At 42.1% G+C, this 14,526-nt stretch overlaps 1 protein-coding gene across 1 annotated transcript in view; it reads left to right on the top strand.

Annotated features, from left to right (window-relative positions):
* Nucleotides 1-11,846, top strand: part of Psma8 (proteasome 20S subunit alpha 8) — a 36,078-nt gene extending 24,232 nt beyond the window's left edge. Inside the window, exons 3-5 of the mRNA XM_032886155.1 lie at nt 2,485-2,609; nt 7,082-7,208; nt 11,725-11,846. Coding sequence (XP_032742046.1) covers nt 2,485-2,609; nt 7,082-7,208; nt 11,725-11,846 — 374 coding nt within the window. The remainder of the gene's footprint in view (nt 1-2,484; nt 2,610-7,081; nt 7,209-11,724) is intronic.
* The last annotated feature ends 2,680 nt before the right edge of the window (nt 11,847-14,526 follow it).

Genomic DNA, 14,526 nt, shown 5'->3' with positions numbered 1-14,526 from the left:
TCCTGATCTCTTTCCCAGGTTTTTGGGTTTTTTTTTGTTGTTTTGTTTTGTTTTTTATCTCCAGGAAATGTTTCTATTTCCATTTTAGATCCTGGATGGTTTTGTTCAATTCCTTTACCTGTTTGGTTGTGTTTTCCTGTAATTCTTTAAGGGATTTTTGTGTTTCCTTTTTAAGGGCTTTTACTTGTTTACCTGTGTTGTCTGGTATTTTTTTTAAAAAGAGTTATGTCCTTCTTAAAGTCCTCTATCATCATCATGACATGTTATTTTAAATCCAGTATTTTGCTTTGGTGGGAGAACTGGCCTCTGATGACAACAAGTAGTCTTGGTTTCTGTTTTTTAGATTCCTGTGCTTGTCTCTCACCCTCTGGTTGTCTCTGGTGTTAGCTGGTCTTGCTGTCTCTGACAGTGGCTTGACCCTCCTGTAAGCCTGCTTGTTAGCACTCCTGGAGACTGGCTTTCTCCCAGCAGTATCTGGGTACAAAGAGCTGTGGGCCAGCTCTGGGCACAGGCAGAGACCAGAAGGATCCTGTTCCTGACTGCTCCTAGGTTTCTGTGTCCAGAGGGTTCTAGGCGTGTTCCTCTTAGGTCAGGAATATGAGCAGAAGTGGTAGTCTCCCCTGAATTCTCAGGATTGTCTGAATCTATGAGAGTCCAGCTCTCTCTCCCACATGGGATTGGGTACAGAGAGCTTTGGGACTGGATCAGCTTCAGGCACAGGCAGAAACTGAAAGTTGTTTTTTTAAGATTTATTTATTTATTATATAAGTACACTGTAGCTGTCTTCAGACACACCAGACAGGGCATCAGATCTCATTACAGGTGGTTGTGAGCCACCATGTGGTTGCTGGGATTTGAACTCAGAACCTCTGGAAGATTAGTCAGTGCTCTTAACCACTGAGCCATCTCTCCAGCCCTATGCACAATTTCCGATTGTGGCTTAAACTTCTATTTACCCATGAATGATAGTATTGAGCATATTTTCTTGTGCATATTTGCCTTTTCTATAGATTAAGGCATGCTGCTGCATCATGCACGGCTTGTCACCTTAGCCTGATCAAAGGTAGCAAGGGTACGAAGAAAGAAGACCCACAGACATATGTACAGAATAGCTGGGGTCAGGTGGGCTGTGTGCCTAAGCCACCCTGACTGCTTCAGCAACCTGGAACCTCAGCACGTGTGGTACAGACAGAGCACAGGGATGAGAGCTGGTCTTGGTGGGGCGTGTCTATAGGGCAAAAGTCTCAAGCTGTGAATATCTGGAGGAAGTGCAGTTGTTAGCCCTGCACACAGTGGCCAATCCTTCCTAAACACTGCCACTTGAATACACTGTCAACATTTGTACTTGGATCAGGGGAAGGCTTTGCCATCAATCTGACACTGACCCTAGAGGACGGCTTTGCCAATTTCCATGGGCCTATGGCATTTATCCTTGATAGAGCCAGGCGACTAGTGCACTCCCCCTCAGGACTTCTGTCTTTCCCCCCACCCCATCACATTCACTCAAGTCCTCAGCTTCCACAACAACATGTTTCATCATATATTTTTGCTTAGCTTCTAGTTGTTTTGTTAAGAGGTATTTTATATTGAATCTTAAAATGTTCATTCAGCAAAAAAAAAAAAAAGTCCTTTAGCATAGTGTGCCTTGTAATTGTCACAAAACAGTTCTTGACAAATCTAAAAGATGATATCATATTTAGTATCTTTCTGCTTGAAAAGAAATGAAACCAGAAATCAATAGTGGAAGACAAACTTAAAGTTCACAAATGTATTTCAATTAAACAATGTAATTCTAAACTGACATGGATAAAAATAAATCATTTTTGAGAACACATATGCACACACACACAGGCACACACTTGCACACACACTTAATAAAATAAATCTTTTTTAAAAATGTGGTGAAAGAAACAAAATGGCCACAAAAACGTCAAACACCAGTGCAGTCCTTAGTTTGTGCACACTCAGTGTTGTGTCAGTCACGTGCCTCAGTCAGTCTCTGACTTCACCTACTACGTGCGCTCTCATCCTGGACATGCTGAGAATTAATATTTACTTGTTTGGATATTTTATCTCTCTCAGAAGTCCGTCTGTTTTGACATCTTTGACTTCCAAAGGTTTCATTTTGACAAAAAAATTAAGAATTGATATATCACAGTTATTCAAACGTACTCTGAATACAATGCCTATGTTCTTCAGAATAGTGTATTGTTCTTGCTTTCATAAGAAAAATAAAACCCAACTTACAAATAGTGTTTAAAGCAAACTACTTACTATTTCCTTTACAAATGAGAGGGGACATGTGAAATTAGTCGTAAAAAGGAAATAAATCACAGTTAAGGCACGTGGCACTTTCTAGTTCCTTCTGAAGACGTTACTGCAGGGCAAAAAGTGCTGTAAGAAAGAATTGAAAACTAAACCTTTTGACAAGGGAAATACATTTTGAGACATGTATAGACGTTACAGTTTTGACTGTTTTTACAGGTCTGACAGCTGACGCCAGAGTAGTGATCAGCAGAGCGCGGGTGGAGTGCCAGAGCCACAAGCTCACGGTGGAGGACCCTGTCACCGTAGAGTACATAACTCGCTTCATAGCGACTCTAAAGCAGGTGAGCTTTAGCTCGTAGCGCCGTCTCTCGGCTTTCTGTTTTCCGCCATCATTGGTCCTGTCTTAGAAATATGCAGGAGCTCCCAGCACTTAGTCACGGAGTGCCTTAGGCTCAGGAGCACTTGGTCTCGGAGTGCCTCGGCTCCGTATTCATTCGCAGAATTACCGCATGCACGTATGTGTGTAAAGTGTGTTGCATCCCCAGAGATCCAAATCAGTTTCAATTCTTGGTATTATAATATTTTTAGAGAATGTGAGATTTTTAAAGGAAAATTTTACCTTCTAGAGATACAATAACAATATCATTGCTTAAAGTTTTCCAAAGATAAATCCATTACTTCACCTGTAAACCAAAGTCCACCTATCAGGGTTAGGAGTGATCTTTTCTGAATCCATGCATGCCGTGTTATTGGATGCTGAGAGTAACGGTGGCACGCAGGGCTGGCTTCCTCTCACTTACCCTGATGTTTGACTCTGTGACCAGCTCTGGTGTCATTTGAAGGTGGCATCGCGGAACCTTCTTGTTCTCCCTCTCCCTGATACCCAATATCATTATTCTGGTTTGATCCTGCTTGTTCTTCTTTTTAAAATTGTATTATTAAATTGTTTTAAGTAAACAGTCACCAGATTGGAGATCGTAATTGATTTTAAGGCTCTTGTTACATGGGCCACATTGTTTCCTAGAAGCCAGCTACCCCCGAGGGCTCATCAATACTGGTTTTCATTTTCCTTTCCCTTGTGAGTATTGTATAATGTAATAGTTGCTTTAATTTGTGTTTTACTATTAGTGACATTGAATTCCCCACATGCTGGTTCACTTTTTTCATTTCTACTTGAGCAAATTGTTCTTCAACAGGAACTTTAGACTTTTTGCTTTCTTTTTTGTCACCTAATCTCCTTTAACCAGATGCTCAGTGTGAGGATTTGTGTCAATTCATGTTCTCTTCAAAAAAATATTTTTAATCTTTTTTTAAAAAAGAAGTATTTATGTATACAGTGTTCTGTATGCATTTGTGCCTGCAGGCCAGAAGAGGGCACCAGATGTCACTATAGATGGTGTGAGCCACCATGTGGTGGCTGGAAATTGAACTTGAAACCTCTGGAAGAGCAGCCAGGCCTCTGAACCTCTGAGCCACCTCTCCAGTCCCTGAGTGGACATTTTTAATTACATATTTATCCTAAGTTCAGTGACATGTGTCACAGTACTCATATGGAGGACAAACTGAGAGAGATGGTTCTCTTCTAGCAAGGGGGCCCTGGTGACAAAACTCAGGTCAGGCTTGGCAGCAAGCGTTTTACCCACTCGTCTGTCTGTCCTACCGGGCCAGCATTCCTCTTTTCAAATATGTTTCTGAATGTAAATATATTCCAGTAAGTATATATTGTATATTGGACAAATCTCCCCATGTCTATCCCACATCTCCATCCTCCCTCTCACCTCTCACCCCACTAAAACCCCTCTCCATTCTTCTGTGGTTTCACTTCATTTGTACATATATAACATGTCATTTGTATATACATGAAACATCATCTGTACATGCCTGACTTGTACATGACTTTATGTGTCGATTTAAAATACAGGAACCAAAAACAGAGAAAATCTATTTTTTCTCTTTGAGACTGCTATAATTCCCTTAGTAGGATTGTTTCCAGTCCCATTCATTACCCTACAACAGAGTAATTTGGTTCTTCTTTGTGCTTAGAACACTCTAGTGTGTGTACGTCATATGTGTGCACCATATTTCCTTAAGCTGTCCCTCTGTTAACAAGCAGTTTGTCAAGAGTAGTCTGCAAATGCTGTAACTTAACGATGGAACCCTGGCTTTCCAGTATCTTACGCCTTTAGGAAGCCATCAATTTGCTTTCCCTCCATGAGCACGGGTGGTAGACCCCCCACCCCCACCACCCCCCACCCCCGCTTCGCTGACTTGCACCTCCAGCTGCTCTGTCAGGGAAGGTACCCTGGTTCTAAGTGGAGGTTTTTATAGATGCTTTGTAAATCCAAATACTGAAGTTCTGGGAGGATAACACACATCGAAGCACTCTTTTGGTTTTTAAAAGCTTATTGCTTGGTTTTAGAAGAAACTTTTGTGTTGTTACTCTTATATTTGTTTCAATTTTCCCAGTTATTAAAAGGGAATTTAGCAAAAAGCAAGACACAGAACTGCACTATGCAAGGTTCTTACGTGTGGCTTTTAAAGCTGCTTCTGGAGAAACCAAGGCCTTGAGAATAGACTGTGGAAACATAGTCGTAAGCCTGTGACAGTAAGATCGCCACTGGGACCTGCGCCTCTGGCCAGAGAAGTCTCGTGTGCACCTTAAAGATTTGACTTGCTTATATTACCTTTCTACTAAAATGAAAGATTAAAAAGTAAAGTAAGAAGGTCTTTCTTCTAAAACATCTAATGCATCTATGTCATATGTCAGTGTGAACTAGAATATTAGACAGTACACAGGAATTATAGACATAGCCCATATTTTAAAAGAGGATATTTGTGCTCATAGCTTAGCAGTTTGTACAAACATTACTAGCAAAGCATGACAGTATACACTTGAAAACTGAGAAAATAGATCCCATATGTAGATAAAGCGAAAGAAAGTCACTAAAATCTGTTTCAAACCACAGAATTATACAACGCTACATCCAGTCACAGAGCTAAGTGAAGTTACCTATGTATTCAGTCCGTAGCCTTCTGTCAGGGCTGCCTCTTCCTCCAACCGTCTCCGAACGCCACTCCTTGGAGCACAGATCCAGAAGGTTCCCAGTCACAGAGCAATAAGAAGCAGAGTTGGTGTCAGTGTTGCATTGTGTATAGGGAAGTGTGGTTCCAGCCACAGTGTAGTAAGAAATGTAGTTGATGTTAGTGTTGTGTTGTCTATAGGGGAAATGTGTGCTTTTCTTCAAGAGAAACAAAAGGTCCCTTTTCCTGGGACAGAAGGAGATGGCACAGTACAGTGAACAGAGAACACTTGGTAGCAATATTATCAAGTAGGAGTAGCCCTAACAGTAGCTACAGTGTTCCTCTAGGCAAACAAGGGTGTGCTTCTAAAGCACAGCTTCTTAACACAGCTTCTGACAAGCAAAGCGAATGCCCAGTCCTCCACTGGGTCAAAGAGATTTCATACTGTCACAGTCATGGTTCTTTTGTTGTGACACCATGGCCATGACAACTCTTATAAAAGAAAGTATTTAAGTGGGTCTGCTTACAGTTTCAGAGGGTTAGTCCACTGTCACCATGCTTGGGAGCGTGGTGGCACAAAGACACAGGGCCGGGGAGGAGTCGAGAGTTCTGCACCTGGACCCACAGACCGCAGGAAGAGAGGCGGGGGTGGGGGGCACAGAGCCTGGCTCGAGCATCTGGATACCCCAAAGCCCACCCCACTGACACACTTTCTCCAATGAGGCCATGCCTCCTAATTGCTAAAGTAGCGTAACTCCCTGGTGACGTGCGAGCACAGGAGCCCCTGGGGCCATTCTTACCCAAGCCACCACACATAGCTACATTCTTGGTTGGCCGAAGAATGAGATCCAACAGACATGAAAGCGCAGGAGGGAAGTTAAACACCAGCAAAAGGAGGTAGGGAAAGGGAGCGCCAAGGGGGAAGGCATGACTGAGAACAAAGTTGATACAGTAACCTAAAATTTTAATTTAAAAATGGGATATAACAAAGATGGAGGGGTTGGGATTTAGCTCAATGGTAGAGCGCTTGCCTAGCAAGCTGCAAGGCCCTGGGTTCTGTCCTCAGCCCCTAAAAAAAGAAAAAAAAAAACTGAACAAAGATGGAGTATGGGGTCTTTTAAGAAAAAATAAGATATATTAGCAAATTTGTGATTATATTTTACAGATTATGCACATTGATTTATTTAAAGTGTCATTATGAATTAACAATAGTCAAAAAACACTAAAAATGTATACAACAAAATTAGAAATGTAGGGGCTGGAGAGATGGCTCAGTGGTTAAGAGCGGTTAACTGCTCTTCCAGAGGTCCAGAGGTTGGGTCCTAGCAGCTCATAACCTCCTGTGACTCCAGCCCCACGGGATCCCTGTGCTCACATGTATACACCTACATAAAGACACATACATACATAATTAAAAATACTAAAACATTTTCTTAAAAAATTAGAAAAGTAGGTCATATACAGGTGACCAAGGAGTGCACCTATCTGAAAGGATTGTAACAGTTAGGAGGTGTGGCTTGTTGGAGTAGGTGTGTCATGGGCGGGTAGGCTTTGAGGTTTCAAAAGCCCACACAAGCCCAGTCTCTAACCGGTTAACTACTTCTCCCAGAACAACTCCTATCTGCTGCCATGCTCCCTGCCATGATGATATTGGACTAATAAACCTCTGAAACAGTAAGCAAGCCCCCAATTAAATGCTTTCTTTCATAAAAGTTGCCTTGGTCATGGTGTCTCTTCAGAGCAATAGAATACTAAGACAGTGTTATGGTAAAAATAAATTTTATATTTTTAGAAATATACCCAGAGCAATGGACGAAGGCCTTTTGGTATTTCAGCCTTAATTGTAGGCTTTGATGATGATGGTATCCCAAGATTGTATCAGACAGATCCCTCCGGTACTTACCACGCTTGGAAAGTGAGTAATGAATTTATTAATTTTTCATAGAACTTGTCAAATAAATGCATTAATTTATTGCAAGATTTGTAATAAATGCAAATGATTTATTGCTTTCAGGGACAAGACAGAATCGTGTTGCATTAAAATAGTGACAGTAACACAGACTACAGACTGTAGTCATTTATTCTTCAGAAATGATGGTTTAGGATAGTGAAAAGATCTTGATGGAAGCAAGCCATGATGGTGCATGCCTATAATCCCAGCTTTTAGAAAGCTGGGGCCACAGAATTGCTGGGAGTTCAAGGACAGCCAGGGTTACAGAGTGAGTTTCAGGTCAGCCTGAGTGAGATCTTGTCTCAGAAAACAAAACAGAACAAACCCCAAACAGGTGAATAAACACTGCATCGATGTTTGAGGTGTGTTAATATTTTATGCACACACTCCATTCATGTTTGTTCATCCAGTACCATCCCTGTTTCTTACCACCCCTACCTTGCAAACCTACTTTCATGTGTTTTGTGGAGAGAAATATAGTATTTGTCTTTCTGAGTCTGGTTTCCACAGCGAAATATTTAATTTGTTCCATTTATATGTATGGATGCTTTGTCTGACTGCATGCATGCCCAGTGCTCAGAGGCCAGAAAAGGAAATCAGACCCCCTGGAACTGCTGTAAGCCTTCACGAGGGTGTGCTCCTAACTGCTGTGCTATGTCTCCAATCCCATGTCCTCTATGTCCTCTATTCTAGGAGAGTCAGGTAACATGAATTGGAATTTACTTACTATTTGTTAGCATATAGCAATAATCTTCACATGCTACGTGGAATTGTTTTCTGCATAAGTTATTCTTGTTTCAAAATACTCTACTACCTTCCTTAATGGTGTGCTCAAAGGAAATATGAATGCCCAGGGTCCAGAGAAACTGGTAACAGTTTCCAGCGGTGAATTTTCATAAACTACCCTGTGTAAGAATAAGGCTACATCTCCAGAGTGTAGTATAAGTGATTTTAACTTCATTATTAAAGTTCAGTATTCAAGCTTTAAATAATTCCACATTGAGCTTATTTTACAAGCACTAAAAGCCAAAGAAATAAATGGTGGAAACATCACCATGGCCTCTATTACCTGTACAAAGTCGGAGTCCTGCCGAGGGCGGAGGATGTACTTCACATGGCACAGCACTGGCCTAGCATGCACGGAGCCCTGGGTTGGACTCCCAGGAGCAGCAGACGAGTGCGGGGGATCTGAAGTTCAGGATCACGGTCGGCTGTACAGTAAGCTCGGGGCCAGGTTGGGACACACATGAAGTACAGTCTCCCAGGGGAAAAGCGAGCTATTGTTTCTTAACTCGGAGGCCAATAAAGCAGCTGATTGTAGTCTTGCAACCAACATAAGGGTGCTGTTCTCGGCTGCCTTTAATCTGCCTGCGGAAGCTAGTAGACAGAAGCTATGGGTTTACTTTTGAAAAGTGTTAGCATTTCATCCTGCCACTTAGAAACGTCATGACCTGCACTCTCTTTCTTTTTACATTTTATTACACTTGTTTATTGTGTGTGTGAAGTAAATGTGTGGAGGTTACAGGACCTCCCGCAGTAGTCAGGTTTCTTCTTCTGTCTTCTCATCCTGAGGATCCAACCGAGGTTCTTCAGGGTCAGCAGCAAGTCCTGCCCTGCAGGGCCAGCCCTGCCCTTACTTGCTTTCCGTGCCTTTCAGTCATTGCCCTAAACAAAGCTAACTGTTATACGGTCACTCTTGAAATATATTTTAAGCTTGCTATCTTCAGTTTGCAGTTACCTTTGCAACATTACTACCCGTTCTAATGTAGTTTTAAATTTGTGTTAAAGTGGTTTTCATTTTAGTTGGCCTAATGTCTGAAGGCATCTGGATTTGAAGCATGCTCTGCTCTGGTGTCTGCCAGTCAAATAGCAGCCTCAGCTCCAGTCTAGTGAGAATATGCTCTCTGTAGAAACGTCCTCCACACACACGGGAACTTAGAGACTGTGTCTAGTATCAGAGAAGACTCCATTTGAATTTATTAGAGTGGCTTATAGAGTGTGGTCCAGCTAGTGCGAGAGTGGCTGTCTACCAACGGGCAGTCCAAGGGGCTGGCGGTCTCAGCTCACACCAGAATCCTGAGGAAGTAAGCTCTAGTACCAGTAAAAGAGTGGACTTGCTAATGAGAGCCAGGGCAAGCAGGCATCTCAAGAACTTCCTTCTTCCATGTCCTCTGTGTAGACCGCCACCAAAAGGTGGGACCCATACAAAGTGGGTCTTCGTATTTCAAATGATTTCATTAAGAAAAGTCTCTTGCCGGGTGAGTTGGTCTACATAGCAAGTTCCAGGACACTCAGAGGTAAACAGATAAACTCTGTCTTAAGAAACTAAAAATAAATTCCTTGTAGATACCAGCAACTTGGGTTTTAGTTAATTCTTGATGTAGTCAAGTTGACAAAAATAGCCATCACAGTGGCTGAAATGACAATGCGCTTCCTGATGATGCCTTGAAAAGGAAATAGTATCACCTTGGAAGTCTTCATACCACTGGGTCTAGTAAGGAAGGAACAATCGGATATATTCAGACCGTGAAATAGTCTCCTGCTATTGAAAGACAGAATAAACACAGGGAGACTTTTCTAATGCACGTGAGTCAAAACGGACGAATGTGAACCACAGCTGCTGATTATATTCTGGATGTGGAATGTAGCCTCAAAGAAGGTTTTGGAAGCGCAGAGATACTCACATGTGGGCTTGCACTAGATAATACCGTGAAGCTCTCTGGATCGGGTAAGTATAGTGTAGTCAAAATAGACCACCTAGGCTGACAGGATGGCTCAGGAGGTGGAGATGCTTGGCCATGGCTCATGGCTTGAGTGAAATCCCCAGAGCCCACCTGATGGGAGAAAACTAACGTCTTCAAATGTCCTCTGACCTCCACCCCCAACACAACTCATACCACAAATAAATGAAAGTAATGAAGTGTGGTATCTATAACACTGAAATTGTGTGTGTGTGTGCGTGTGTGTGTGTGTGTGTGTGTGTGTGGAGAGAGAGAGAGGGGGGGGCACAATACATATCTCAGTGTTCACATATAAAGAATATACTGTTAATATTTCATTATATGTTCATAACTTTTGAAGTTCCCCCCACCCCCAAAAAACCATAGGCAATGAAGAAGGCAGTGGCAGTGGTTTTGTCTTTTTATGATTAGCAAGAGGAGCATAGAAACAGAACGGTAGCTAGATGAGAATAGAGGTGCAAGGGAGCTCTTCTTCCTTCAACAAGACGACCAAGGCCGATTTGCCAAGACCTGTTCTGAACACTGGAGATACGAGAGCCTAAAACAAACCTGTTACCTTCTGGATGCTGGAGAAAGACAAGCCATGTGGTGGTATGTTAGCTGGGTTATGAAAGACTCTGTCCACAGGCTTGTTATGAAAGTAGGCATGGGTCAATTATTTTCTATATAGCAGTTGCGGGGACCTAAATGTGTAAAATATTTAGCCAAATGAGGTATAAAGTATAAATTACAGTTCTCAAAATAGGATCTGCAAATCCCTACTCCAGGAGGTAACTGGTTTTGATAGACCTCTCCAGTAATGCTTTCGTGAGTGTGTAAAGTACTTTCTATGTCTTTCCTGGCCAATGAGATCTGGAAGGCAGACTTTCACCATGTCTGGTCTCAGGACTGGTCCAGGGAGACTGTAAGCTCCCATGGGAATCCCGTGTTGGGGTAGATTTCTTTACTTCAGAAGGTTTCTTCAGTTCTACTGTACCTAGAACTACAAGATGATGATAAGACTCATGATAAGAGAAAGCGTATCTCAAAAGCTCAAGATAGAGTATTATACCTTAGGTAATAATATAATATAATATAATATAATATAATATTATATGTAATATAATATAATCCCTTAGGTAATAATATAATATAATAGAGTATTATACCTTAGATAATATGTATAAAACTAGTGCACATTCCAAGATTAGCAGGAAACCCTAGTGTCTTGGAATAAAAGTCTGATAATCTGGAAAAGAGGACCAAGATGGGTAGATGAAAAATAAATCTAAATTTAGTGTTGAGTCCTTTTGATGTCTGAAAGTCTGTTGTCTTTCTGCTTGTACATCACCACTTTGTCTGGCCACTACAAGGGGAGTTTGATAGCTCTCAATCACCCTGCCAACTGTCACTTTCAGTGTCCAGTGTGAGTTTTATCTGGCAACAGCTGGCCGTCCATGACTACCATTATCACAGCCCCTGCATAGAAGCCATCCCAGGACAACAGAGGAGTCAAGGGGCCTGGAACTGCCGAGTTCACTCATGGTGTCTGGAAACAGTGGTAAATCACAGTTGTGCGGCAGGAACAGCCTCTGGGCCTGGGAAATGTGGTTTGAGCTCTGTGATTTCACAACACCTGCAGGCATGTTACATGTAAGGAGCTGGCTGACCTGGATAAGTCCTTATCAGGGATACTGTCTTAGTTAGGGGTTTATTGCTGAGCAGAGACACAATGGGCAAGCCAATCAAACCACATTTAATTAGGATTGGCTTACAGGCTCAGAGGTTCAGTCCATGCATGGAGTACGGAGGGAAGCATGGCAGCGTTCAGGCAGACATGGTGCTGGATAAGGAGCCAAGAGTTGTACATCTTGATCAGAACGTAGCCAGGAGAAGACTGCCCTCCAGGCAGCCAAGAGGAGGGTCTCAAAGCCCAGCCCACAGTGACACACTTCCTCCAACAAGGCCACAGCCCCTAATAGTGCCACTCCTCGGGCCAAGCATATTCAAACCAGATACTCAGTGTTCTCTATCAAAGACCTTTAGATCAGAGTGACCAACAAGCTTGGCCAATTTACGATTGATTCTGTAGTTTAAGCGGTAGGAGACAATCTTATAGCAACCAACCCAAAGTAAATTCGTAAGTGATTGTCCAGCTGTATCCTGCTCTAAGAAGAGATGGGTTCCACAACTGTTTCTCTTCTGGCCTCCAAGCTGACTGGGCATTTTAGTATCATATCAATCCAGAAATATTCGTGATACCCTCACTGTCGGCGTAGGAATTAAGCTGGGGAGTGGGGTTCCACCCTTGGCAGTAAAGTCCGAGGCATCTTGTGAGCAAGTATAATTTCCTCCATACATGACAATGGGCTGAGGTCGTAGACGGGAACTTTGCTGCCCCTCCAGTTGAGTAAGGTGTGGACAGGTGAGCCACTGAACCCTTCAGTCACTAGCTGAAGTCACCAATGGAAGACTGAGGCCTTATCAATAATTGAAGAAAACTTCGAGAAATCTTTGAGAGTTTCCCTTTCCTACCCCTTTGATAATCTCAGTGCTCCCTCAGAATTTCTATAAAGGGGCAAGATTGAACATCTGGAAGCCAATAAGAAATGCTAAGTCAGTTGTCATGCGATTGCCCCCGATCACTGCATTCTCGCTTTCCTTCCCATGGTATGTATGTCTGAGGCTAGCTGCGCCTCTACAACCCATGAGTAACCATTCCCTTTTTATTTGTGGACAGGTAGGATAATTAAATGTGGTAAAGCAGTTAGTGCCAGAGCACCAAGCCTTAGTGGTACTCATTACTCTACACCATCATGAATTTGCAGCAAGTAAACGAGCAAATTCAAATTATCTTTGATGAAAGAGTAGATGCTGTTAATTGCTGCTGTAACATTCTGGCCACATGCCCCGCCCTTCAGCATTTTGTGTGAGGGAGTGATCACGTGCACACAGCACTTCTGCAAGGACAGTGTGCTCAGAAAAGCAGTTAGGTTGTTCTTTCCCTTGCAGTCAGAACTGCCCACATTTAATGGCACTTCACTCGTGAATCACAGAACAATAGACAGCAGTGGTGTTTGTTCAGATGTGAAATTTGCCAGGACGTGTTCTCAGGATTGTAGAGGCTGAGCCTGTTTCTGCAGAAAACATCAGATAGTATTTGTTGCTAATGATACAATTCAAGGTTTTAAGCAAGATTTGGAACCATGTATTTATCACAATGTGCCCGACAGTTTCTCAATATTTCTTTGATGAAACTATCCTAAAGTTTCTTTTTTATTTGATATGTTAGAAATGAGGGCTGGGGATTTAGCTCAGTGGTAGAGCGTTTACCTAGGAAGCGCATAAGGCCCTGGGTTGGTCCCCAGCTCGAAAAAAAAAAAAAAAAAAAAAAAAAAAATGAAATAGGCCAACATTTAGAATATCTGTATAATTCTGTGAGCCAGTGTTTTCCAGGGGACCAAGGCACAGTATAAAAGATTCATTCCAAACTACCAAGTTGTTGACTATTCAAAGTTAAAACTGATCACAGCACCCTGTTACTGAGTCAAGAGGATAAATGATTTGAGTCCAGCCTGAGATGCATACAGCCTAGGGAGGAGCCTTTACAAAAGCAAAGCAAACCCAAAAGGAAAATAGTTACACTACTGTCACTACTGAGAACAGAATTCTAAAATTGTAGGGTTGTTTGTTTGTTTGCTTTTTTGTTTGTTTGCTTTTAGACAGGCTCTTTCTGTGTGGTTCATGCTGGCTTATAACTCATGTCTCGACTTCCTGACTTCTGGGGTCATAGGCATGCACCACCATATCCTAACAAGAAAATTTTAGTTCACCTTAAAATAATTATTGGCCAAGAGACTTTAGTGTAAACAGTTTTAAAAGTCCCAGTTTAAAAAGGCTGGAGAGAAGGCTCAGTGATTGAGAGCACTGACTGCTCTTCCAGAGGTTCTGAGTTCAAATCCCAGCAACCACATGATGGCTCACAGAACCATCTGTAATGAGATCTGATGCTCTCTTCTGGTGTGTCTGAAGACAGCTACAGAATACTTATATATAATAAATAAAGAAAATCTTTTAAAAAAAGGTTTAAAATGTGTGGTTCCAGATTCCAGCCTGCAATCAAGTGTTAGAAAGCAACTACCTTGGGTAGAATATGAACACTTCACTGAGGACATTAAAATGTCCCTTTCTTTCTAATGCTCAGACGATGCTGTAGTTCACCTGAATTAACTATTTCTGCTCATGTGTGTGTGTGTGCGTGTGTGCGTGTAGTGTGTGTGCGTGAGTGTGTGTATGTGGACTACAGGTGGTGGTTTAGTTGCCATGTGGGTGTTTGGTATGAAACCCAGATCCTCTGGAAGAGCAGATTGTACTCTTAACTGCTGAGCCATCTCTCTGCTCAAGTTTACTTTTAAAAAGTATTTTATTTTTAATTAAAATATAATCTTCTCACTTTCCCTCTTTGCTCTCCATCCTCCAACACTTCTTCTCTATCCTGTTCCCTCCCAAATTTATAGTCTCTTTTTCTTCACTCTTGTTACACATATATGTATATGTGTATATTTG

This window comes from Rattus rattus, chromosome 15, assembly GCF_011064425.1.
Source record: "Rattus rattus isolate New Zealand chromosome 15, Rrattus_CSIRO_v1, whole genome shotgun sequence".
In the NCBI taxonomy this organism is placed as follows: Eukaryota; Metazoa; Chordata; class Mammalia; order Rodentia; family Muridae; genus Rattus; species Rattus rattus.
Note: the sequence above shows the minus strand (reverse complement) of the source record. Positions and strands in the feature narration are given on the sequence as shown.